The sequence below is a fragment of the Hemicordylus capensis genome, chromosome 4 (assembly GCF_027244095.1).
Source record: "Hemicordylus capensis ecotype Gifberg chromosome 4, rHemCap1.1.pri, whole genome shotgun sequence".
Taxonomy (NCBI): domain Eukaryota; kingdom Metazoa; phylum Chordata; class Lepidosauria; order Squamata; family Cordylidae; genus Hemicordylus; species Hemicordylus capensis.
The window spans coordinates 295,100,229-295,126,992 of record NC_069660.1 but is presented as its reverse complement, the minus strand read 5'-3'; the positions used below and the strand labels follow the sequence as shown (position 1 = coordinate 295,126,992).

Genomic DNA, 26,764 nt, shown 5'->3' with positions numbered 1-26,764 from the left:
GTGTTCACACACGTAGTCTCCCATGCATATGCAACCAGGGCAGACCCTGCTTAGGAAAGGGGACAAGTCATACTTGTAACCACAAGGCCAGCTCTCCACATTACAGCACAGAAATAGTGGAAATAGCCCTCCTAAAATGTGAAAAAACAGCTACAGGTATTTGGGGGATGCACATGCAATGTTGTAGCACTGAAACACAAACACAAAATCTGAAAGAAGATATCTGTGAATGGCACCTTGCTGTCAGTGCAAGCAATGCAGTGTCAAAACACAGGCAGTACAGAAGCACACTTAGCAGATACACAGTGAAAGTGTTGCAGCATATAATCTGGAATGCTTCTTGGTGCTGTGCAGAAGACCTCTGTGCATTGAGCTGTTCTGTGAGCTGCCATCTGCCTGCAAGACCAGGGACAATGTGCAGATTATTTGGCGCTGACACTTTAAAGATGAGTTTTTGAGCTGCCCTATTCTGCGGCATCACAAATTGACACAGAGAAGAGGACATTAAAGTCATTAGGGCATTACAGTCATTCCCTCCCACCTCTGTATTAAAAGCAGGTGTTTAAGTGATTTCCTTTTGAAGTGAATGAGTTAAATGAATATTTCTTTCCAGTTTCCCTCTTTCTGATCAGTGACTGCTACCTGTCAAACTTCAAAGGTAGAATTTTAAAGTGTGCCTGCACGGAACTGCCTGGAGCTATTTGCCTGACAGTTCAGTGGCATCATGCTCTCCTAAGAGACTTGCAAGACTGCAACTTTTACTGAATTCTGATAAGAAACCAAAAAAAGGGGGTATTTTATGTCCAAAGTTGGGGTGAGCTCAGGAGCAGAGCGATGATTGGGCAGACACGTCCCAAGAACAGGTGCCACCTGCCTAACGTAAGAACAGCTCTGTTGGATCAGCCCAAGGCCCATCCAGTCCAGCATCCTGTTTCCCATAGTGGCCACCAGATGCCTCTGAGAAGCCCACAGGCAAGAGGTGAGGGCATGCCCTCTCTCTTGCTGTTGCTCCCTCCCCACACTGGCCAGCCACTCCTGCTCCTGCAGAGATCCACTGCACTCCTACCAGCTTTCTCCTGCAGTCGCCGCTGCTTCCCAGCCACTAGGGGTTCTGACCCCGAGGAGGCTGGGCATCAGGGTGCATGTACACCATTGTGTCATCAGGATACATGTATGCTCTTCATTCCCAGCTGCCTCAGCATCCGGGCTGGCAAGAGTGTGGCACGTGGGCAATAAGGGAGGGAGGTGGTAGTGGCACTGTTGTTGCCAGGAGCTGCCCATGAGAACACAGTCCACATATGACCTTACTACACCACTGGGTGGCTGAAAACTTTAAAGTGTGCCTGCACTGCAACCACTGGACCAATTTCTCTTAATCTTAGGGTCATAAGGGTCTACCAACCTTCATGACATTCTGCCAAGAAACACAACAGTTTTGAGTAGGAGAAGCCTCAGACTTTAAGGGTTACTTTACAGAAACCTTCACACCCATCTGCCTGCAATTTGGGGTGGGGGATCACAGCCTCTCAATACATTCCATTTTCATCCCGTTCTGACAAGAAACAATGGTATTGAAAGGTAAATTGGTCATCGTGCCATCTCAGAAAGGTGAGAGGCTGTATCACATGAGATTAGAATCGACTCACATCGCAAGTCACACTAAGGTTGTGCCAGTAGTAAGGTTGTGTAATTGCACTGTGGGAGGCCACCCACTTCTGACTGCATCTTGAAAAGGGCCTAAATTCACCACATATTACATAATAAAAAGTCTCGATTTGGATGAACTAGTCAGTGATCACAGGATCATTCCCATGAACATGCAAAGCAATGTACATCCACAGATTCCTTTCCTTTATATATCTAGGAGGAGAAACACCATCACAAGAGCTCTGCTGGATCACCAGAAGAAAGACCTATCTAGGCCAGATAGATCTTGTTTTCTGTAGTGGCCAGTCAGATAGCTCTAGGAATCCCAGAAGTAGGGCATGAATGCAGTAGTCCTCTCCCACTGCTGCTCCACAGCAATTGGTATTCAGAGACCCCCTGCGCCTGTACTTGGAGGTAGTATATAGCCATCATGACTACTAGCCACTGATAGGCTTATCCACCAGAAACTTGTCTAATCTACAAATAGTGCCATGATTGTGCAGGTTCTGGATTGCAGGAGCTCAACATTGTTGCCGACCGCATTTTGAGCAATGTTGTATTTAATTGTCTGCTTCCAGCCTCTTGGGCATCTGTACCTATGAGTCAAATGTAATGGTTTCTTTTGGTTTTACTACATTATGCTTTTTAAAAAAATATTGAAAGGTTATGAATATTTGAAGTGAGAAACATAACAGGAAGTAACAGAAATAAATGGCTTTTGTCTTTCCAGGACTTAATATGTCTGAAGGTTCCAATTCTTCAAACCAACCACATGGTACAAACAGCAGTTCTGTGGCCATTGCTATTCTTGTGCCTTTCTTTGCCCTCATATTAGCAGGATTTGGGTTTTATCTTTATAAACAAAGGTAGGTATGAATGCAATCCTACAACAAAATAAGGTTTCTGTGACGAGCTGGAAACTGTAGCTAGGCATTTAGGCCAAGGCCAAGTCCAATATATTTGATGCCCCCTATATTTGAATAAGGGGTTGTGGATCCAAGTGGGGCTATTCTGCTCCAACAAATACCATTGCAATGACCACTAAGAGGGAGTAGGAGAGGGGAAGCGAAGGTTGTTCTTCCTTCTAGGACTTAAACCTTTGAATAATTAGTGGTTCAAGTGTACAAGACTTAATTCTATCCAGCCCTGTGTGATATAACATTCATTTCTTACCCTGCCATTTGTCATGATGTTTGATACAGGATTTCTCCACCAGCACTTGTGGGGCCAGGTTGACAGTTCCACTGGTAACAACAGAAGTACTGCACTGCTGCTCCAAAGCACTTTTAAGTCATTCTGCGGCAGAACCATCACTACACCCCCAAGACTGCCATTTAAGTTGTGCAGCAGCCCCGGCAGGTCCCAACCATTGACAGAATGTTGCCCTTCCTATTGGACAGGTCAAGGCTGTCTGGGGGACCATGCTGGTGGACCATGATGAGATGCAATGCATCTTACCTGTTCAGTCATGCTGAAAAAAGCACCAGAAGTGCTCAGCCCTAAGAGATTTATGCAGCCTGATTTGGAAGTAACACGCATGTGTGAGAATTATACATGATCAGAAAAATGTATATTAAGGCGGGGGGAAACACCATAACACCACCATCTTAGATCCTTGAGAAAAGCCATTGTTTGTTTGGACAAGGAATCACATGAGTACCTATAAGAAGTTCAAAGAATCCAAAGTGCCCACAGTTTCTGCAAGAGATTGGTAAGGTGAAGCTCCCTTTTAAAGTTCAGATCATATCCTGATAAAGGACAAAAGCTAGCTTTAAGAATTTGTGTTACAAAACCCCCTGTCATTGTTAACACAGAAAGGCCTAATAATAATAATAATAATTAAAGCACATAGACTAAAAAAAGACTTATGGAGCAGAAGAATTTAAGAATACTAGCTGGCCCAGGTGCAGAGCATCTACACCTCTAGTCCCCTCCCCCGATTCCCGGCTCTCCCCCCATTCTCAGCCCCCTCCAACTGCTGCCATTTTCTCCCACCCCTGCCGGTTTTTTTCTCTCCCTGTCACCATTCCCCTGCCTGTCCGCTGCCGCTTTCCTCTGCCCCTCCTGGCAGTTCGCTTGTGAACTCTCGTGAGTACTGCCACACATTGGATTAGCAACGGGTACATCTTAGAGAATTAGAGAATTCTATATATAGATAAGAGCCTTGCTGTATCCCAAGGCCAGTCTAGTCCAGCATCCTATTTCCCACAGTGGCTCCCCAGATGCCTCTGGAAGTCCACAAACAGGAGTTGAAGGTATGCCCCCTCTCCTGCCATTGCCCACCTGCAGGTGATATTCAGAGGCATTCTGCTTCTGAACCTGGAGGTAGTATATTGCCATCAAGACTAATAGCCATGAATTTGTCTAATCCCCTTAGAAGAACAACAAACTTGGAAAGATCCCTTTATAAGAGCTTAGTTAAACTGAGGGGCAGAGTCTGTAGTCTAGGGACAAGCATCTAGTTAAGAAAGATCTCAGGTACCAGGGTTGAGGAAAGCCCTTCTCTGCCTTAGATCAAGGAGCAGAGAAGGCTAGATGATGTCATAACATAAATGTATATAGTAAAATGAAGAGCTTTATCACATCTAGGCTCCCAGCAAGAGTTGCTAGTCTTAAGGAGATAGATAGATAGATAGATCTGAAAGTAAGTGTGTGTGTGTACACACACACACACACACACACACACACACACACCACCTTTCATTAAAACTATCTCAAGGCACTAAGTGTTACAAAACACTTAAAACAATATAAAACAGTTACATACAATATAAATATTAAATTGGAATGTAAAAATACAAATCTATTTGAAGGTTTTTTTAAAAAACATACACAATTTGTATATTTGGGGGGCAGGTGGTATATTTGGAACACATTCTCTTTGGGTTGGGAACACATCTTAAATTCTTCCAACTTTCGCCAATCCAGGCAGTGAGAATCTCAAGGGAACCAGAACCACTAGATATTTTTGTCCGAGATAGCTTTGGCCCATCTTCAGTAGTGTCATTAAACTGAACTATTTATTGCTTGTGTATACCATTAGTCTATACAAGATAAATTAAGAGTTTCCTTGAAAAACATCCAGTGTAGTGCATACATACACTAACCTCATTTTAGAACTGTCAGGGATGCTTGATGGGTAAGGTTATTGTGCTACATTATACTTTTACTTGCTCCTATTTAAATTGTTGTTGTAAATTATTCTCCCTAAGAGAGGAGCAAGGTTATTCAAATTTCTTGGCATCTCAGGACATTGCAATAAAAAGGGGTTGCTGTTTACTTCGTATATTGCCTATATATATATTTTGGCATTTACAGTATTGTGGCTCATATTTCTTGTATAATTTATTTTACATCCCACATAGTTTACCAGGTTATAAGTGCTTAGAAGAGTCCAATGCCAGTGAGAGGTTTTATTATGGAAAGTTATTCCACAGCAGTCATTTTCAACACAGCCTGATAATGGCTGAATTGCCATCACAAACGTCTCTCAAAGATTTACCCTCTTGTCCTTAGCTGAGTGACAGCTTTGTAAAAATATTTAAGGGTAATATAAACAGTCCTTAATTTATCTTCTCAATTAATTTGTGAAATCTGAGAGCCTATTTGTATGAATGTTTTCCATCTACGGGGATTGGGTGAGCCACCTAATGGTGCAGTAGGGAAGTAACTGGCCTAGGGAGCAAGAGGTTGCTGGTTTGAATCCCTGCTGGTATGTTTCCCAGAATATGTTTCCCAGACTATGGGAAACACCTATATCAGACAGCAGCGATATAGGAAGATGCTGAAAGGCATCATCTCGTATTGTGTGGGACATAGCAATGATAAACCTCTCCTGTATTCTACCAAAGAAAACCACATGGCGCTTTGGTTTCCAGGAGTTGACACCAACTCAACGGCACAACTTTACCTTTTACCTTTATGACTGGGTGGGGAATACAGCTAAGCCAAGTTGTCATGAGTTTTGATTCTTCATATAGGAATGTTCTTTGAAGAGCTAAAAAAAGGACTGACTTTATTAGCTTCTGCAGCATAACACAGACAGTACTAGACCTGCCCATGCTGCTGTGGGGAAGAAGAGCTGGTCTTGGGGAGAAGTGCTGGTCTGGTGGTAGCAACCATGATTATCCCCTTTGCTAAGCAAGAGTTGCCTTGGTTTGCATTTGAATAGGAGACTACATGTGAGCACAGTAAAATATTGGGCCATAGCTTGGTGGATCAGCATCAGCATGCAGAAGGTCCCAGGTTTATTCCCTGGCACCTCCAGGCTGGACTGGGAGAGTCTCCCTCGGAGAACTGCTGCCAATCAGTATAGACAATACCCATCTAGATGGACCAATGGTCTGACTTGGCATAAGGCAGTTTCCCATGTCCCTATGTCCTGGGACTCTAACACATGCAGCAACAGTGCTGCACAAGAGGGAAGGTCTGGCACAGTCCGAGTGATGCTGCAGGATATGTAAGCCACCGATTTAATATTGTCGTTTGTTTTAACTGTTATCTCAGATTGTCCCATACTTAGAGAATCCTGCACTGAAACTCAAGCTATACATTATTTCAGTTAATAAATAATTTTCTGCTCTCCTTCCTTTCTGCTTCCCCAACAGAACTGCACCTAAAACACAGTATACCGGATGTTCTGTACATGAAAACAACAATGGGCAAGCTGCTTTTGAAAACCCCATGTATGATACAAGTGCGAAATCCGTCGAAGGGAAGGCTGTGCGATTTGACCCTAACTTGAACACAGTTTGCACAATGGTATAACATGGCGTTGGCTCAACTTCTGTGCTCTGAAAATTGAAACACAACACAGTGCACGCCTAGTTCACTGATTAAAAAAAAAAAATTAAAGCACACTTTTCAGGATTTCCTGGGTCACCTTCTCCTGAGGATGAGAGAGACAAGAGTGGATTTCTTTTTTTCTTTTTCTTTTTTCATAAACTGAAAAAAAATCGACTTCATGGCTACCGTGGAGTATTTTACAGAAAATCTGCTGCACTCCATGAGTGCTTACTCACAGTTTATTTGCTTTTTTAAAAAAGGAGATTATTCTAAAAAAATAGAAATAAAAAAATAAAAAAATAAAACATATTTGCATATATTGGAGGAGCATCCACTATCAGTACTTCTGTGCTTTATAAACTATGCTAGAGGGACTGGGTTTAAAAGAACAAAACAACAGATATATGGTAGAAAATAAGAGTTATATTTACAGGAGACAGCAAGTCATTGGTTTCTCTTTAACAGTCACAAGCTACATCATTCCCCAACCATTAGAATGTTACATTCTCTCAATTATATCCTCTCTGTTAAGAACTATGTTTCCCCCCTCCTGTACCTATGAATTTCTACGATTATGCCATGGCCATTAATAGGCTTAAGCTTGCAAATGCAACCTATTATTTCTGTGCCACAGTGGGATAATTAAGTGTCAGTTCTCAGGTTCTTTTATTTCATGAGTTTAATTCCCTGTTCCGTTTTTGCCTTGTTTGGTTTTTTTTTCATCTAACATCTTCTGTTTCAGTTGCCTATACAGGCAGTTCCATTTCTTCTTTTTCTCTTCTACATGAGCTTTCCCAGTAACCACCACTCCGACAGCAGTAGGACATGCCATCATTAATTCAAGTTTTGTAATATTGTGATTTTTTAAAAAAAATTACTGAGGACTATTCGTGAAAGTATCAGTTTTACACTTTCCCCCAATAATTCTAATTTATCCTTCTTGAAATATCCACATGAGAAAAGTGGCGAATTATAATAATACTGGACTCCTAGATTATGAAGAACATTAGGCACTAAATTTCAGATCTTACTCCATCATCTGTTTTATCAGCATTACAGGCCCTGCTTCATGCTGTGTTAAATGCTGTACACAGAGTGCAATCAAAGTCTAGTAAAGCTGCAGTCACTAAAAGATATGCTTCAACCCATTATTGACTTCAGTGTTCTAATGTGTCCATGGAGTTCTTGTGTCCACTAGGTCTTCCTTGGTTATTCCAATGGAGCAGGCAGTTCTGTGCATACAAAAGGATAAGGGCCTGCATCCATCCTCCCACTGAATGGGGTGGGGTGGTGAGACGCCTCCGAGATGTTCATGTAGACTGCAGAGCATATGGGTGTCTCTAGTAAAAATGTTTTAGAATAGCATCTGGTCTAATCCTACAAGGTTGCTTTCGTCAAGATAGTTTTAGATCTGCAACTCTCTCCCATGGCAAAAACTGTAATTGGATATGTTTATAACAAGTAGAACTTGCAACAATAATGTCATGTCAGGTCTGAAATCTCATCTGTTATACGGTGAGGATGGGACAGAATAGGGTAGTGATGTGCAGCAGATAGGTGAAATGTAGGTTGGGAGAGTCTTGTCAGAATGGAATTTTTTCTCTCCTCCTTCTCCTCCACCCAGTTTGCATTGTTATTGGCTGTGCCCTGCTGATTGACAAGAGGAGAAGAACCCCCTTTTGGAATCTTCGTTGGAGGATTCTGGGGCTGTGAAGTGTATGGATTCTCTGCTTCTTCAGGGTGGTTTTTCGTTTGGGGAGGAGGTCTGGGCTTCTTCCCAAAAGCGAACATTTTGGGGCTTGCATTGTGGCCCCCCTCGACAGCCCTATATGCCCTGCTCCCAGCCTTAACGGGAGCTTGTGGAGGCCCTATGCCTAACTAACAGATAGGCATATGTCCAGCTAACATACTCTGTTAGCTGTCAGCAATATGTTGATAGATACTAGGCATAATTATGTTGAGACATGTCTGCATTATTAGATATCTGATTCATGGGTGGTAATGGAATTACAACTTTTTAAAGTTACATTTTTTGCCATGGGATAACAGGATTTACTGATTACCATGTTTGTCTTCTTTTATCATGCTGTGCCAGCAAATCATTGATATAAGGGAGATATATTGAATGCTTTGTCAAAGTAGTGCCAGGCATTATTGTGGTGACACATGGTTATGCTAGCACAACCATTTCGAGTCAAGATGTAACCCAGTTCACAACCTCGTTAATCCAAAATACTTAGATTTAAACCAGATTGGTTCTAGATTTCAGTCTGCTGAAATCCATATCCCTTGGCACAGGTGAAATACAGGGGGGAAAGTGACTCCGTTGAAATTTCCCTATTGAATTTAGTGGTCTTTTTTGCTTGAGCCCCAAACTTTCCATAATTTGGAAAGTTTGAGTATACAAATTAGCATTGGTTTTTTGAAAACAAATCCCTTGTCCTGTTGCAACAGTAGAATGTACAGGAAACCCATGATATTAAGAAAAAAAATCAGTTTCTTCAAATCCTACTCCCTTCCACAGTAGGTATAAGACATTGCAGACCCACTTCACTCTCATCTAAAGGGATGCAATTTTTCATTTTGATTATAGTTCATTAATGAATTATCAAATGACAACCTGAGTAATTCCCATGTCATAGTTCATTGTCTTCCTTTTATAGCATGAAATCGTTTTGGATTCATCAATGCTGTACATTAGCCAGTGTGAATTATCTGTTACTACTGTCTTTTTCCAGACATACTCTGTGAAAATCAAAATTTTTATTAATGTTTTAGAGAGTGCCTCCCCTGCCCCACAAAAAACTCCCCATTCCAAACCACAACTATCATTATACCCGGGATTGCTGCTTGGATTTTTATGGTGTTTGATGACTTTCTTATGAATCATTTGACAGTGTTTTGTTTTGAGAATTCATACAGTTCTGTCCAAAAAACTGTCTTCTACTAAAAGAATGCTGTTTTTATATTTTATACCATCAATTTGTTATTTATTCTTGTTTATTCAAATGATTGCAATAATGATGATTCACTCATTAATGTTAAGGTTAATACATTTGAGATCTTTAAAATCTTGTTTCTTCTGCAGCTGGCTACTCCTCTTATATTAATGCATACACTTTTGTAAAGAAGTCTATTTTTATGGGAAAAAAGGATTTGTAAAAGTATGATGTAAATTTTCAGTGCAATGTAAACAAAATAAAAATGGATAATTGCTTTTGTAACATTGGGTGTCCTTTCCAAGAGAAGATTTGAAATCATATATGGTGTGGAGGCTAATGAATCATCAAATTGCTCGGGCAAATATCAGAATTTTGCTGTAATTTTTTCTTGGTTCTCATAGCCTGGTAAATTATGAATAATCTGAAGATACTTATATTATTTTTGAAAACTGAAAATTAACCCAATATGCAAAAGAAAAGAAAAATTATTTACCAGACCACTTTTAAGTAAAAGAAGATTAATAAAATGAGAGGAAACGTGCATTAAGCTTGTTTTTAATATGAGCCAGTTAACAATTTGTCTTTTAATATATTGTTTGTATTGATTAATATAAGTGAACTATCCCACAATAGAGCATGAAATCTATTTAGCAATACACACAAAATAATTTTGATAGAAATGGATGCAGTATTGCCACAAATGCAGAAAAAAGATGGATGTGAACTGATAAAAGCTTGTGAGCATTCCTGTTCTTAAGCTACAAGAATTGTTATGTAGATTGAGGAGCAGACCATGTATTGGGGTTTCATTTTCATCAGCATCAGTGATCTTTGAAACACAGAGCACCCAACAGCAGTGAGGAGAGTGACGACTATGGATCCGACTCAGGGAAAAGATGAGTGGATACAAAGCAGTTTCAGGAATCGTCTGCCCTGCCTCTGGTTCTACCAAATTCAACATGGTTATAATGTTTTCACTGGGTTATAATGTTTCCCAAAGCTGCTTTAAAGTAATAAGGCCTCTTTATTAAAAATGTGGTAGGAGGATGCTTTTGCAAATTATGTATCTATTTTGAGGGGGGGGTGTTCAATCAACCAACACCTCTCAGAGCAGCTAACAGCAATTTTAAAAAAAATCCACAAAAAGAAACAACATAAAAACAAAGGTAGAAGGAAGGAAGTAAAAGCCAGCATAAAAACAGTAGTTAACACACAGCATTAAAAAGTCCAGGAAAATTTAAAACAACAACAAAAAAAGACAGCACGGCACAGCACCAGGCAACCTTTCCTGGGGAAAGAATTCCAATGTTTAAGTGCCACAAATTAAAAGGGCTTTCATAGTTCTCCCATCTTAACAACTGAAGGTGTGGGGGGGGGGCTGGAGCATTTCCACACAGGACTATTACCACGAATCTCCTTTGGAAGAGCATGTGTGCGCTCACACACCTGTCAGACTTACCCTGAAGTCCATTCGAGATCTTTGGAAAGCACCCCACACACAAATCGGGCTTTGTCTTCCGAATTCTAACTTGTCTCAGTGTATTTCTGGATTTTTAAAATCCTAGTATTAAGCGAGTTGTTCTTAAAACATTGCAGCAAATACCAGGGAGAGGCACTGACTAGAATATTTACATAATCATTAACATGACATGAGGAGAGCACTCTTTAGGAATGTAAATAGAACTACCTTGCCTAGATGTGAAGAAAGGAAAAAACAGTTTTCAGGCAGCAAACTCTTTGAAAGTTCTAGTTACAAAACATCTGTTATATTCAAGTTGACTTTTTGGAACAATATGTCTTCTTGCTGAAGGCTTTCGCTGTTTAAAAAAGAGGTTTCCCCCCCCAAAAAAAAATTTAAAGCACACCACGCATGTGTTGGGAAAAAGGGAAGAAAACTGTTAGTGTATACAAATGCTCCCAGTCTAGGACACGAGGTTTTGAAAGCAAGATTGTGTTCCTCCCCCATGGAGCTTCCAAACACTCTCTCTCTCTCTCTCTCTCTCTCTCTCTCTCTCTCTCTCTTCCCCCTGTTCCATTGGCTAGAAGGAAAACATGGCGGCATGCAATGTGAACCTGCCCCCCCGAAAAAACCTGAGAGCAGAAGGGTGGGGCTGCTTCCCTCATGCTGTGAGTGTAATTCAAAGTGGCTTCACTCAACATTTACCCCGAGAGCTGGAAGTTATGTGTAGGAAAGGTCCTGAAGACCAGGCTCTGTGGAAATCTTAATTGCCGGGCATGTTAATGTGGGAGAAGGTTCTTAGACAATGAGGGAGTGAAAGCGATTATTAAGGAGGATATGGAGGTTGCAGAGAAACTGAACAAGTTCTTTGCGTCTGTCTTCATGACAGAGGATACTGAGCATATACATGTTCCTGAACCAGGCTTTTTAGGGATGGTGAGTCGGATAGAAGTGAGCTGAGTCAGATAGAAGTGACAAGGGATGATGTTCTAAACTGTCTGGAAAAACTGAAAGCTAACAAATCACCAGGGCTGGATGGCATCCATCCAAGAGTCCTCAAAGAACTCAAATGTGAAATTGCCGACCTTCTTGCTAAAATATTTAACTTATCCCTGAAATCAGGCTCTGTACCAGAGGACTGGAGAGTGGCAAATGTAACACCGATTTTCAAAAAGGGATCCAGGGGAGATCCGGGAAATTACAGGCCAGTTAGCCTAACATCTGTTCCAGGCAAATTGATGGAAAGCATCCTCAAGGATAAAATTGTAAAGCACCTAGAAGAACAGGCCCTGCTCGGAGTGAGCCAGCATGGCTTCCGCAAAGGTAAATCTTGCCTCACCAACCTTTTGAACTTCTTTGAGAGTGTCAACAAGTGTGTGGATCAAGGTGATCCAGTTGACATAGTCTACCTGGACTTCCAAAAAGCTTTTGACAAAGTTCCTCATCAAAGACTCCTGAGGAAACTTAGCTGTCGTGGGATAAAGGGACAAGTACATGTGTGGATTGCTAACTGGTTGAAAGACAGGAAACAGAGGGTAGGTATAAATGGAGAGTTTTCACAATGGAGGGAAGTAAGAAGTGGGGTCCCCCAGAGATCTGTACTGGGACCAGTGCTTTTTAATTTATTCATAAATGATCTAGAAGCAGGGGTAAGCAGCGATGTGACCAAATTTGCAGATGATACCAAACTCTTCCGGGTAGTGAAATCCAAAATGGATTGTTGGGAGCTCCAAAAGGACCTCTCAAAACTGGGGGAGTGGGTGACAAAATGGCCAATGCGGTTCAATGTTAGCAAGTATAAAGTGATGCACATTGGGACGAAGAACCCCAACTTCAAGTATATGCTGATGGGATCCGAGCTGTCGGTGAAGGACCAGGAGAGGGATCTTGGGGTCGTGGTGGACAGCTCGTTGAAAGTGTTGACTCAGCTGTGAAAAAGGCCAATTCCATGCTAGGGATCATTAGGAAGGGGATTGAAAATAAAACGGCTTACATTATAATGCCCTTATACAAAACTATGGTGCAACCACACTTGGAGTACTGCGTGCAATTCTGGTCACCACATCTTAAAAAGGACATTGTTGAACTGGAGAAGGTACAGAAGAAGGCAACCAAGATGATCAGGGGCCTAGAGCACCTTTCTTATGAGGCAAGACTACAACATCTGGGGCTTTTTAGTTTAGAAAAAAGACGACTGCGGGGTGACATGATAGAGGTCTATAAAATCATGCATGGTGTGGAGAAAGTGGAGAGAGAGAAATTCTTTCCCCTCTCACACAACACTAGAACCAGGGGTCACTCCATGAAATTGATTGCCAGGAGGTCTAGGACCAACAAACGGAAGTGCTTTTTCACACAATGCGTGATCCACTTGTGGAACTCTCTGCCACAGGACGTGGTGATAGCCAACAACCTAGATGGCTTTAAGAGGGGTTTGGATGACTTCACGAAGGAGAGGTCTATCAATGGCTACTAGTCGGAGGGCTGTGGGCCACCTCCAGCATCAAGGGCATGGTGCCTCTGCGTACCAGTTGCAGGGGAGTAATGGCAGGAGAGAGGGCACGCCCTCAACTCCTGCCTGTGGCTTCCAGCAGCATCTGGTGGGCCACTGTGCGAAACAGGATGCTGGACTAGATGGGCCTTGGGCCTGATCCAGCAGGGCTGTTCTTATGTTCTTATGAAGTAATCTAATTCTAAACTACTTAGAGTATAAACAATAAATCCAGCATTTTATTTATTTATTTAATACATTTCTATACCGCCCAAAACGCAAGTTATCTGGGCAGCTTACAAAACAATAAAACAATATTGAATATCCTAGAAATGAGCCAAGAGCCAATACGGTTGTTTTGACACTGGTGAGATGTGTTCCATATGCTTGATCCCAGTTCATAATCTAGCTGCCTCGTTTTGTACTAACTATAGGTTCTGAACCATCTTCAGAGGCAGCCTATGGAGAGCACATTGTAGTAACCCAAAGGGGATGTTAGGAGAGTGGGCATAATTGTGGCCAAGCTAGCTTATCCTGGAGATGGTATAGCTGGCACACCAGCCTCAGCTGATGAGGCAATTCAAGTCACTGAGGTCACTTGGGCCTCTAAAGATAGGGCCAGATTGACTAGCATCTACAGACTGCAAGCCTGCTCTTTCAGAGAGAGTGTGTATCAGGATTGACCTTCAGATTATTGGGTCTCATCCAGCCCTTTTATTTATTTATCTATTTAGCAGGGGGAGAGTAACTGGCCCTATCCACCCCCAGCACAGTACCTCCAGTGACTGTTGCTGGTTTCTATATTCTGTTTCTTTTTAGACTGTGAGTCCTTTGGGGACAGGGGGCCATCTTATTTTTTTAATTATTTCTCTGTGTAAATCGCCCTGAGCCATTTTTGGAAGGGCGGTATAGAAACCAAAGAGCATGGCAGACAAAATAGAGAACAATGGCAAACCACCATATAAGTTCCATGGGAAACAGCACCCCTTCCCCAGCTGGAAATGGCCATCCAAGCTGAAATGGAGCCCCTCCTCATTCTCCTGGATCTTTTAATGGCTTTAAATGCCATTGGCAAGGGTATTGGCAGAGCCCCTGATCCACATCTCAGAAAGATACCCTGGTCAATGCAGCTGAAAGCCATTAAAAGATCCAAGAGAATTAGGAAGGTTGTACACTCCCAGTCCCTCTCCCAACCTAAGTCATCCATCAAGCCAAGCCAAGCAAACAGGTCAAGAATGGGACCAAACTGTGTCTAGGCAATTGGCATTACATCCAAGAATGCCTGAAGCTGCAGTGGCACTCACAGCTTGAGCACCTTGTCAAAGTAAGAGAATATTTATGAGCAGCTGGCATTTGGAATAAGCCTGGGGTGGGGTTCCCAAAGAAGACCCCTTAAGGAGTCATCTCACAAGGGACTTTTTGAAGGTGGCTGGGACCACGCCCTGCTTCAAGGAGTGAACTGATAATAAAGATAGCAAGAACATCTTTTTCCTTGAATATATATTTTTTCTGTATACTGTTTGAGTACCTAAACATCCATCAGAGAGCTGAAATCTAAACAAGAAATTATGGTTAAAAACTGATCTGCCTACTCTACTTCCACTATTCCATTGATAATTACCAACTTTCACCACAAACATTCACACATCTGACATCTTAAATTGGGGTGGATTACAAAATGTCCCTATGTGTCCCTACAACATTACCAAATTTGGTTTAAATTGGTTGAGGCACTGTGAAGTCTCACACACACATGCGAAGTGGGTGATCTCATAACCTTACTTTAAGGAGAGCAGGCTAAAAAAGGCAATGAGGCTATTCACACATATATGCAAAACCAGGCTAAGGGAGCCCAGCCCAGTTTTGCACACGCATGTGAGACACCGGGATCACGCCCAATCCTGGTGGCACCATGGCAGGAAACCCACCTACAAAGCCTCGCTTGAAAATGAGGTTGAGGGAATGAGTTTTCCCCCTTAACCCCATTTTCTGGATCGTCTGTCAGCCGTGGCTGCAAGCAGCCATGGCTAGCAGACCCAGGGGGAGGGGGGATCCCCATAATGCATCACACAATATTGCATTATTGGAGCTCCAGGGGACGGGGTGATGTGGGGTGGTGCATCCTGGCACCCCAACCCTCAAAGCTGCCAGCAGGAGCCGGTGCTCAGGGGAGCCAACCATGAGTGAATGGTTTCAATGAACTGCCATCCCTCAGGGGCTGCGCCTTGCGTCCCAGACACGCCCCTCACATCTGACATCAGATGCGGGGAGTGTGTTCCTAAACTGGCCAGTGCTGCGTTTGCTGCTTTTTAAAGACAAGGAAAGTAGCTCCTGGCCACACTGCAAATGCAGCAGTGGCTGGGTGGGAGCTAAACCATGCCCCCTGTGTCTGACATCAGATAGCAACAGCAGTAGCAATAGCACTTACATTTATATACCGCTCTATAGCCGGAGCTCTCTAAGCGGTTTACAATGATTTAGCATATTGCCCCCAACATTCTGGGTACTCAGATGTGAGGGGCGTGGCTAGCCACTCCTTGCATCTGATGCCAGACACTGACGCAGGGGGCAGGGCTAGGGGGCCCCAGCAGTGGGTTGAGCCCAGGCAGCCACTGGCCTCCTTCTGCTCCTGCTGGTACTCATCTGGGCGGGTGACCTACCTGCCCAGGGACGTCATGAGGATTGACTGCGAGGATGTAAGTGCTTTCGAGCTTCCTCCCCACAAAAATGGGTAGCCCTTTCTCACTACACATGAGAAAGGGCAAAATAACCAGTTTTCTAAGCAGCTGAGATCATTTCATCAAGTTATGGATCCTAGAGGTATGCATTTCATTGATTTAAATTGCTGTGCAGTAGGCATGTATTGATCCATAATTGCAGCAAGACCTTTTGTGGATAACTGCAAAGTGCAAATGCTTCTAGTAATGAACGTATCTATGGGGAGTTAAAACAACTGGTGCTCAGTGCTAAAATATTAATGGAGCTGAAGTATGAGTTTAAGAGCTATTAAATCCATGGTGGGTAAGGTATAGTTAGCCACAGAAGAGTGCTTTTATGAATATGAAATTCCTGAGCAGTGAATAAACATGAATTTGCTGATGAGGTGCTAAAGGCACCATCCTGTGTGCAATTGGGCCTGCATATGACCCATTCGCCCCAGATAGAAGGCCAATGCAAGCTGTGAGCTCAAAGAGATTTCCACTGGCCACCATGCTTCTAATCATCATATACACTCAGCTACACTTGTATACTAACAATGAATGTTGCCAGTGACCATGCACCTATTGAGGCTATTCCCACGAGCACTGGAAACTGGGCTAAGGGAGCCCAGCCTGGTTTCCAGTGATTGTCGGAACTACCGGGCTCATGGGTGAGCCCACCTAACAACCCTTCCCCTTTAATGAGGTTAATGGAGTGAGTGCTCCTTTAACCCCATTGGCTTCATCGTGTGCCAGTCGTGGCTGCTTGCAGCCGTGGGTGACATGGGTGGGGGGAGGGGGACCCCAGGAAAGCACTACACACTCATGAGGTGCCTTCCTGTGGCTCCAAGGGCTGCACAGCGGCACACCCCTCCCCCGGAGCTCCCCAGAGAGTTGCGGCTGGGTGTGCAAGCGCCTGACTGAAGCCGTTGCACGTCTGGGCAGCCAATCCGGCCACCCAGCAATGAGCAACTGCTTGTGTGCAGGGATAACAGCTAAACCCGCTCTCCCTGCCAAACCCTCCTCAGCTCCACACTTTGGTTGTGTGTAGAGCCACCTAACATATTTACTCCAATAAGTGTACTCAGCAGGACCATTTAAGCAAGGCCAAGTCACTAGTGTTTCAACACACACAGGGACTATTATAAATAATAAAGAGAACAGCTGGTGTGCTTTGGTTTGCATACCAGAAGCACCTTGCTTGTTGGAATTGCCTCAGAATTCCTTGCTTGGAGCGGGGGGGGGGGGGGAGACGTTGACTTGAGTCAATAAAATTGGCATAAGCCAGTGTGGTATAGTGGTTAGAGTGTTGGTTTGGAATGAGGAGACGCAAGTTCAAATCCCCAATAAGCGATGAATGGCACTGGATGACTCCAGGCCAGATACTTCTCTCTCAGCCTAATCTACCTCACAGGCATGTTGTGAGGATAAATTGAACCATGTACACTGCTCTGGGCTACTTGGAGTAGAGCGGGATATAAACGTAAAAATAAAACAAAGAAATGCATACCCTACTTTTCTCATAGGGACTCAAACTGGCTTACAATGAATAATGCATATGTAGAATGTGTGCAGTATTCATTGCATACTTTGGAACTCATATTTTTTCTTAAGACAAGATACGACGAAAGGGAGGTATATTAGTGGTCTTCAAATATCTGAAAGGCTGTCACATAAATGAAGGAACAGATTTCTTCTCTGTTGCACCTAATCGCGAAGCGGAGAAATGACTTGATTAGAAAGCCAGAGGTTGCCTGTTCGAATCTATGCTGGTATGTTTCCCAGACTATGGGAAACACTTATATCAGGCAGCAGCGATATAGAAAGATGCTGAAAGCCATCATCTCATACTACGTGGGAGATGGCAATGGTAAACCCCTCCTGAATTCTACCAAAGACAACCACAGGGCTCTGTGGTCACCAGGAGTCAATCCTGACTCAATCACACACTTTACCTTTACCACTCCTGAGGACTGGACTAGAATCAATAGGATGAAATCACAAATAGATTCGGGCTAGACATTAGGAGCAAGGTAGGAAGAAAACCTACCCAGGTTTTTCTCCTACCTTCCTTCCACACAACCAAAAATTGGGAGTACATACAGCTCCCAAACCTGGGTAGTTTTTGATTGTGTGAACAACCTCACTGATTGAGAAAGGGCTACATAGAATAGCAGCTGCTTCTTTGGTTTATATGGGTGGTGAAGTTATTGCTTTTAGACTCTGAACACCAAACTTTTAGACTCAAGCTTCAAGCTTTCAGCATCAAGCTTTTGTTTTTCAACATCAAGCTTTTAGACTCTGAACATCATCCTGTCTGGAACAGAGAAAGAACTTGTTAAACTGAATAATTAGCCCCTGTTAGAGACAGGTAAAACTGTTTGGGGAACTGAATTGTACGGGTTTAGGAGGATCACATGGACATACTGCCCATCCAGATATTCTTCCATCAGTCACCTAACTGTTACTGGAGTGATGTGATCTCAGCCACAGGAAGAAGCAACCACATCAGCCCGCTAACATAACACTGGGCCTTGCTATTCTTAACTTATGAAATTGAAGGCTGGACATTACGCCTCCCTTCCTATGTATAAAATATAAATTTTCTCTGTAACAACTGAAAACAATCTTTGCTGATTTGGGTTTCTGAATATTGTTGAAGAAAATATTGAAGAAGAAAGCAATAAAGAGAAAAAATGGAGGGCACATATGATCATTGTGCATTAAAAGCATGTCATTATTATATAAGATATTTAAGCAAGCAACGGTACTTCCACACCTTCTTTCCCACGCAATTGATCTTCTATAGCATTCACTAGAGGTGCAAGATGTTACTTTGAACTACACAATGAATGAAATCTACTCAATGAGTACCTGCTGTTTTAAAGAGGGAACAAGAAGGTCAAAGCTGGCAAGAGACTGGAGGACCACCTTCAGGATTAATGTAATGCTTACTGTTGATTGTCCCCACTGCAATTCTCATGATTTAGTTTTGTTCACTGCCACCCACTTCCAAACCTTGCTAATCTAAACTATCAGCAAAATGAATTTGAAAATAAAAAGAAAGAAATTCATGTGGAGCTATTTCCTCTGGGACCACAGAGCTGTTGCCATCCCATTCTGGTGACTTGAGTTATGCAGCACTTGTGAATTATTGTGAGCCTTTATGCACAACATAGAAGATGACAAAAGCAAGAATCCAAAAGTGTTGAAAACTTTTAAAGAGCAGGAGTGAGGCTAGGGTGGTCAACCATCCAGGATTAGGGATGTGCACAAACTGAGGCCCGTGCACAGGTTTGGTACAGACCCAGTTTGTGCGAGGTCTGAACCAGTTTGGCGCTGCCGGGGTGGGTGGGTGGGATTGGCATTGCCGGTGGGGGGGGAATCAATGAGCAGGAGTTTTAAATAGGAGGAGAGCAAGTCTTTCCCTGCTCTCTGCCACCCTGTGCCGGCACACACATGGCATCTATGCATGCACATATGCCATTTGCATGGTCAACAACAGCATGCTGACCCAATATTTTGGTGGTCAGAAACACCATGCTGACCACACAAGTGGCGTCTGTGCATGCGCGGATGCCATGTCTGTACTGCTGCCGTGCACGGGTTCTTCGGAGGAGTGTCATCGCAGCAGAAAGCTGCATGGGGCAGAGGGAAGCAGGGAAGGACCTGCTTTCCACTCACTGCTTCCTCCCACCAGCGGCACCAAACCTGTGCATGAACCTCAGTCTGTGCACATCCCTATCAAGGACTGACCTGGAATCTCCAGAGATCAGTACCACTAAAGATTGAGAAGCCATCCTGGATATTTTACTGGCTCACTATTGTGGAAAATATGAAGGGGGAGTCTCCCTTGAGTCAGAGTTGGTAACCCTGCAATGGCACAGAAAATTGCTAGTGAAAATGCCTTTCTGACCCTTTTGCTAGACTAGTTTCTGCACATATTGATAGTCCCTTGTTCTATAGATGCTTCCCTCACAAACACAAAATATTCTTATAAAGGTTTAACTAAGAGTTTATTCAGAAACAACTCCATCTTCTCCTTCCCATCCCTTTTCCTGCCTGACCCCCCCCCCAATTCTCTATCCCAACTGGGACAAATGTCTAAACAAAAAATGAAAAATACTGGGTAGAATACAACACAATCCTCCCCTTTATAATAACCAGAAGTGAATTGATTTAAAATTCATTGAAAACATTTTGAAGTCTTTTAGGTGGTCTCCTGCCATGCAGACTTCTCCTAATTCTTGGATTCTCTGACACAGGAGCCATTAGTGATGTTCTTTCTGGTAAAGAGGACTGTCCATCACTTTCATCAGCCTCTTCTGTGAGGTCAAAACTGGAAGCAAGATCAAAGTCCTCTCCAGTTCATCTCTCAAGATCAGACACCCTTCCCTCTTTTCTAATAGCACGCATGTACAAAAGTCTTGAACTGTTCCATTTCTTTCCATCATCCAAATGACAGAATCTCCTCGGATTTTGTTTATTTGCTTTGGTCCAGAATATCAGGAACATTCCTTCCTCACTTTAAAAGGCAGCAATACTTGAACAAAGTCCCCCACCTGAAATGTTTGCTGTTTCACACCCTGTTTCTGATTCACATTCAATTTGTATTTTATTTGCTTCTCCCTTAACCAATCATGAATCTCTGCATTCTCAGGGTGAGATGGCATCTCACGTATCAGTTGTTGCCATCATGTAAGTAGGCTACCCTATCAGTTGTTGCCATTGTGTATGTTTGGTGGAAGCTTTGCATCCTCTCAGCAGTTCAAAAGGTGATTTTCCTGTAGTGGAATGAATAGTTGTTTGCTAAGCAAATAGAGTTTCACCAACAGTAACCAGCTTAAAACTTTCTTTCATTTATTTGTTCATTCTTTCCACTAAGACATTCCCTCGAGGATGGTACAAGGAAATAGTCTTGTGTTTTATCCGATGGTTATGCATACATTGCTCCATTTCAAATGAGGTAAACTGTGTCCCATTATCAGTCATCATTTCTTTAGGAAGACCTTCCCTTGAAAAAATTGTAGGCATGAATTGGATCACCTTGTTTGTACCAATGTCAGCAAATGAAACTTCTGTCCATCTGGAAGAGTAATTCGCCATCACCATAACATATCCTTGCTTTGTGGGTTGGTTATAAAAAGGCCCAGGGATCACTGGGATACTCTACATGAGTAAAGAGGGTGGTAAAGATCGCTGTGATTTGTCAGATACAGCACAAGCCATACAGTCAGTGCCTTATCATATTTTCAATATGTGTGTCCATACCTGGCCAACAAAAACATTTTCTGATTTGCCTTTTAGTCAAGCTCATGCCCAGGTGACCTCCATGGGCAATTTTGATCACTTTTGCTTCTTAGGAGGTTGGCACCACCAAACGATCAGCACCAGTTCATCAAGAAGTGACAGCTCACTTGCTAAGGGCATGTATGGTTCAGGTACCTTGTTTTTGCATGGCCAATCCATTAGTCATTTAAGGTAAAAACTTGATGAGCACTGAGGTCTGCTTTCCATTCAGAAGATGTTGAAGCTATTTGCACAATTACATCTCCTTCATTCTCATCTGAGATCTCCTCTTGGCCTGGAAGTGGAAGTTGAGATAAATAATATGCAGTTGTATTTCAAAAACCTGGAAGATATTCCACCTGGAAATCAAAATGCATAATTCTGGTGATCCATCTTGCTATTATTGGGGTTGCTAGACTTGATCCCTGAGTAGCAAATAAATCAGATAAGGGTTTATGGTCTGACAGTAAAGTGAATTTTCTGCAACACAAGTAAGCCATGAAGTGCCTCACTGCCCAGAAACGTTCTAGTTCTTTTTCAATTTCATAACAGATCTTCTCTGATGCAGTAAGCACTCTGGAACCAAAAGCAACTGTAACTTCCCTCTCCCCATATTTCTGCATCAAGACAGCACCAAAACCATATTTAGACACATCAGCGGTCTCATCATAGTATGAAAACTAGCCTTGCAGGACACATCTCAGTTAAATTCAAAATTCTTTTTTAAAAGAAGACACAATGGAGCAATGTTTGAGGCAAATTATCTAACAAATTAAAATTAAAAATGATTGAAGTGCATCCTTGTTGTGAGGCTCTGGTATTCCCAAATAGCTTTCATCAAGTCTTTTTTGGGATTTATGCCACTCTGAGATATTGTGTGTCCCAAGTATGTCACTGAGTGTGTGCAAAACTGCCATTTCTCTACGGAGATTGTAAGTCTGCGTTGTCAGATTATTCTTAGAATTCTGTCAGTTTAGCATCATGCTCCTCAATGATTTTGCCACACATGGAAATGTCAACCTGAAAGTAAGTGATGCCATTTGTAGTCCCAAAAATTGCATGCCTCATTCTTGGAAATACCAAAGCTGCAGAGGCTAATCCAAAGGGCAGTCTTTTGTTTTGAAAAAGACCATCTGGAGTAATGAATGCTGTGTATTTGTGAGAACATTTGAACAGAGCAATTTGATGATAGGCTGAAGACAAGTCCAAAGGTGTGAACAGAGGCCACTTTCAGAGTAAGCAGCATTTCATTGATATGGTATGTGGATGACAATCTGCTACCATATTTGATTTCACATATCTTAAATCTAGATCAGTTTTAATTGTATTTTAATTGTGTTTTAATAGTTTAAATATGTCAATCTTTTTATTGATTGTTTTTATTGTCTTGTAAATCACCCAGAGAACTTGCATTTTGGGCAGTATAAAAATATGTTAAATAAATAAATAAAGTAAGTAAGTAAATAAATGTGGTTTCCTCACAAGAACAATGGGAGACACCCATTCTGATGAATCAACAGGCTCTATGAGGTCAGCATGCTGTAGTCTTAAGAGCTCCTCTTTAAATGGTTGGCACAATGCTATGGGTGCGTTCTTCACTTTGTGTTGTACAGGTATTCCATTTGCCTTCATCTGAATTTTATGTTTGAAATGTATGGCAGTGTCAGGAGTATCAACAAAAATGTCAGAGAAATCAGCAATCATATCAGCATATGGATGCTCCATCATCTGTAATATGGATTCCATGCTATTTGGGTTAAGCACGATCCATAGAACTTTCTGATGTTCCCACCCCAATAATGATACTCTTTTTCATTACACATACACTTTCCCTTTTGTAGTACATCCTTTGTATTCCAGGAAGCAGTGAAGTATCCCTTTATGGCAATAGGGGAACCTTCATATCACCATGGGTGGAAGTTTGAAGGCTGCTGGTACAGATCTGATGTGGTAAGGAGTTTCTTGTAAATTAGATGGGAAATGATAGTGTACAGAGAACCAGAATCAGCCATCATCCACACTCTATGACCAATATGTTTCACTTAACAATGTGGAGAAGCAGTCTCCGATTCTGTCACATTTAAGATGTGGTTCATCATCCTTGTCATATGGTGAATCAGTAATGGAGTGGACAGCAGACTTGCAAACCTTAGCAAAGTATCCTCATTTTTTTTTTTTTGGCATCTGTTGCAAATGACCTTCTGTGCAGGATGATCAGCAAAATTGGCTTAGTGGCTTAGATTTGCCACATTGGTAGCAATGGTAGCTCTTCCTTTCTTGCGCTGCTACTTTCTGGGGCACTGCCATATGAGAAGATTGGGTTTGGAAGGATTTAGACTGAACAGCCTAGATTTCAGGAAATTGGTTTCGGAATATCATAGAGAGCAATTTGGCACAGTACAGAGCATTTTCCACCCTCCTACCCATCTCTATAATTTTATCCAAGGTAGGTTTCCCTTCCAGGAGCAATTTTTCACACACATTTTGTTTTCATAACAATCTTATCCCTTACTGAGTTCATCAGTAAAGTTGGCAAACTCACAGGTTACACTTAAGGCATGCAATGCTGTGACATGGAAAGCCAAGTCTCATGATCAGTGAGAACTAGTTTGGGGAGCTAAGCAGGGAGAGGGGGCTAAGCCCGCTCTCCTCGCACACGAGCAGAGTGGGAGCCCTGGGTGACTGGATCAGGTGCCCACACGATTGCTGGCTCCGTGATGGAGCCAGCGGGGGCTGGGGAGTTCAGGGGCTACATGGCCCCTGGAAGCTCCAATATGCCCTGCATGAGTGTGCAGGGCATACTGGAGAGACCCCCGGAGCCGGGAGGCAGATTTTCGCCTCCCCTCCGGGGGTCTGCTTGTGAGTAGCTGTGGTGCGGAGCTGTGCCGCGGCTACTCATGATCAGAAAAACCGGGTTCGAGGAGCACTCACTCTGCAAACCCGGTTTAAGGGGAGAGGTACTTAGGTGGGTTAACCGCTGGGAGGCAACTGGGCTCGGCTGCGAGCCCGGTGGCTCCCATGATCATCTGAAATCAGGCTAGGCTCCCCTTGCCCAATTTCAGCTGATCGTGGGAATAGCCTCACTGGTAGATAAATTCACCAGGCGGTTTGGATCTAGAATAGAACTTGTAACGTACAGCAATCACATTCAAAGTAGGGTTGAAATGATCATCTAAGGCTTGAAGAGCAGCTTCATAAGAATTGGCATCCCCTTCCAAGTTGGTAGGAAAGGGCAAATGATGATATATTCTTTGGCCTTTAGGGCCCAGGCAGTGAAGCAATATAGCCTTCTGCTTTGCTGGAGTAAAATCAGGGGTTTGTATGGTGAGGAGGTAATTGCAGAAATATGACCTCACATGTTTCCTGGGAAGAGCAGGTTCTCCTGTGGTGGACAAGAATAAAGATGGTAGTGGGATATGAGCCATGCTGCAGTGGGCATCCAGTGAACAACAGAGTCCTGGGTTTATAAGGAAAAAGTACCTTCCAGGGTTGTTCAGGACAGGAACCTGGAGAAACAATCAGCAGCAGCAATAGCAAAATGTAGCAGTTCAGGACTATAGGCTCAGTAATGCAATGCAATGAAGATGTGGGAAGTGGGAACCTTCACAAGCTTTGCAGGCTCATACACAAAGCTGGTTCAAAATCTCATCCTGAAATGTTTTATAACTGCTTCCCACATAAACACAAAGTGATCTTAGGTAGATTCAACTAAGACTTTATTCAGAAACTACATTTTCATTTTCTCCTTTCCCTCCCTTTCCTTTCTGACTCCACCCTGCACACTTTCTACAGGATCCCCACTGGGACAAACTTCTAAACAACAAAACAAGAAAGGAACTGGATAGAATACAACAGCCCTGCACTAGTTGATCATTATTCCTTTGTTTGGGAGATTGCTGACCAGTGTTCCCTCTAAGGCGTGTGAGTGCGCTCACACATTTTTTGAAGTCACTCAGTTAATTTTAGATCCCGCTCAGGTTGAATCAGGAAGGCCCCTTTCTGAATGCATGTGCACACACACTGCCTTGATACTGCTGCCCAGAACCAAATTCATTCCACATCTCGGTGAAAAAAATTAGAGAGAACACTGTCACTGACTATTAATCAAGAATGGTCAGTTGATGTTTCCTTTATGGGAGCTAATTATTAGGAGACAGTTGCCTGCTACCTCTTTTGAATGTTTTGGAGGAGACAGCCATCAGGACTTGGAAAAGATGCCTCCCCCAACTAATAGGAGTGGACATGAGTGTGTGTGAAATACCAACAATATGGAAAGTAAAAGAACTGAGATTTGGCTGATGCATCTTGGGGTGCAGGAAGAGCCTCTCTCTAGGTAAACTGATGTGGTGTAACAGATCCGCTACTTTTTAGAAGTGCCTCTTTGCTTCAATTTATGAGCCACTTGTATATCTGCAACAATCAGATTACAACTACTTGTAATAAAGCACATAAAGCTAGTAGTTGAGGCTATTCACACGACCACTCGTAAGCGGGCTAAGGGAGCCCAGCCCGCTTTTGAGCAGCTGTGAGAACTTCCGGGAGCTGTCTGGCTCCTGGCTGTTAGCCCATTTAAATTCCTCCCTTTAAATGAAGTTAGTGGAGTGAGCACTCCGCTAATCCCATGTTGGCGATCGTGAGTTGGCATGCCATGGCAACTCATGGGGAGACCCCTGAGGCTCCCACAACCCTCCTGGCCTCGGTGGTCTCCCCAGAATATCCCACACACTTGTATGGGACGTTTTGGTACTTCCAGTCGGGCGGTCCTCAATACCCACTGTCCTTACCGGCTCCGTGACAAAGCCGATAGCCATGTGGGCGGCTGAGCCAGCCACCCAGGGTGAGCTCCTTGTTAAGCTGCGGGGAGAGCGGGCTAAGCCCACTCTCCCCGCAGAGCCCAGTTATACTCTACACACAGATCGCATGTAGAGCCTCGTGTAACAAGCAGAATTAATGGATCCTATTTTCCGCTTCTTTGGTGATTCTTACCCAGGACTCATGTCCATGTTCTGTGAATTGGGCTTGCATCTGATTGTCAGAATATGAGTTACAAAGGGCTGTTGCCTATACATTGACTAACTGCCATCTTAAAACAACACAGTGTTATCAGCAAAATAAAATCAAAATTTACCATTGCAGTCCTCTAGGATTCCCTACAAATATAGTTTGTATCCAACTGTCAACAGAATAATTACAAAAGGGTGTTGCCTGTTCTTTGAGTAATTACACCCTGTCACACAGCACAATCAGATTACACCCTGTCAGAAAGCACATCCTGCCAGGATGGTCAGTACCATTGGGGGGGGGGGATACTTATCACAATTTTTGACAAGGTCTACACCCCTAGAGATGGGAAATAGGTGACAACATTGCATCATCATCATCATCATCATTATTAATAATAATTCAATTTCGATACTGCTTTTCCAAAAATGGCTCAGGGTGGTTTACAGAG

At 42.9% G+C, this 26,764-nt stretch overlaps 1 protein-coding gene across 5 annotated transcripts in view; it reads left to right on the top strand.

Moving 5' to 3' along the window:
• The window catches only part of CSMD3 (CUB and Sushi multiple domains 3), a 1,041,917-nt gene extending 1,032,002 nt beyond the window's left edge, over positions 1-9,915 (top strand). For all 5 annotated transcript variants that reach the window (XM_053246219.1, XM_053246218.1, XM_053246216.1 and 2 more), the window contains 2 exons: positions 2,378-2,513; positions 6,255-9,915. In XM_053246219.1, the coding sequence (XP_053102194.1) occupies positions 2,378-2,513; positions 6,255-6,414 (296 nt within the window). In that variant the 3' untranslated portion in view covers positions 6,415-9,915. The remainder of the gene's footprint in view (positions 1-2,377; positions 2,514-6,254) is intronic.
• The last annotated feature ends 16,849 nt before the right edge of the window (positions 9,916-26,764 follow it).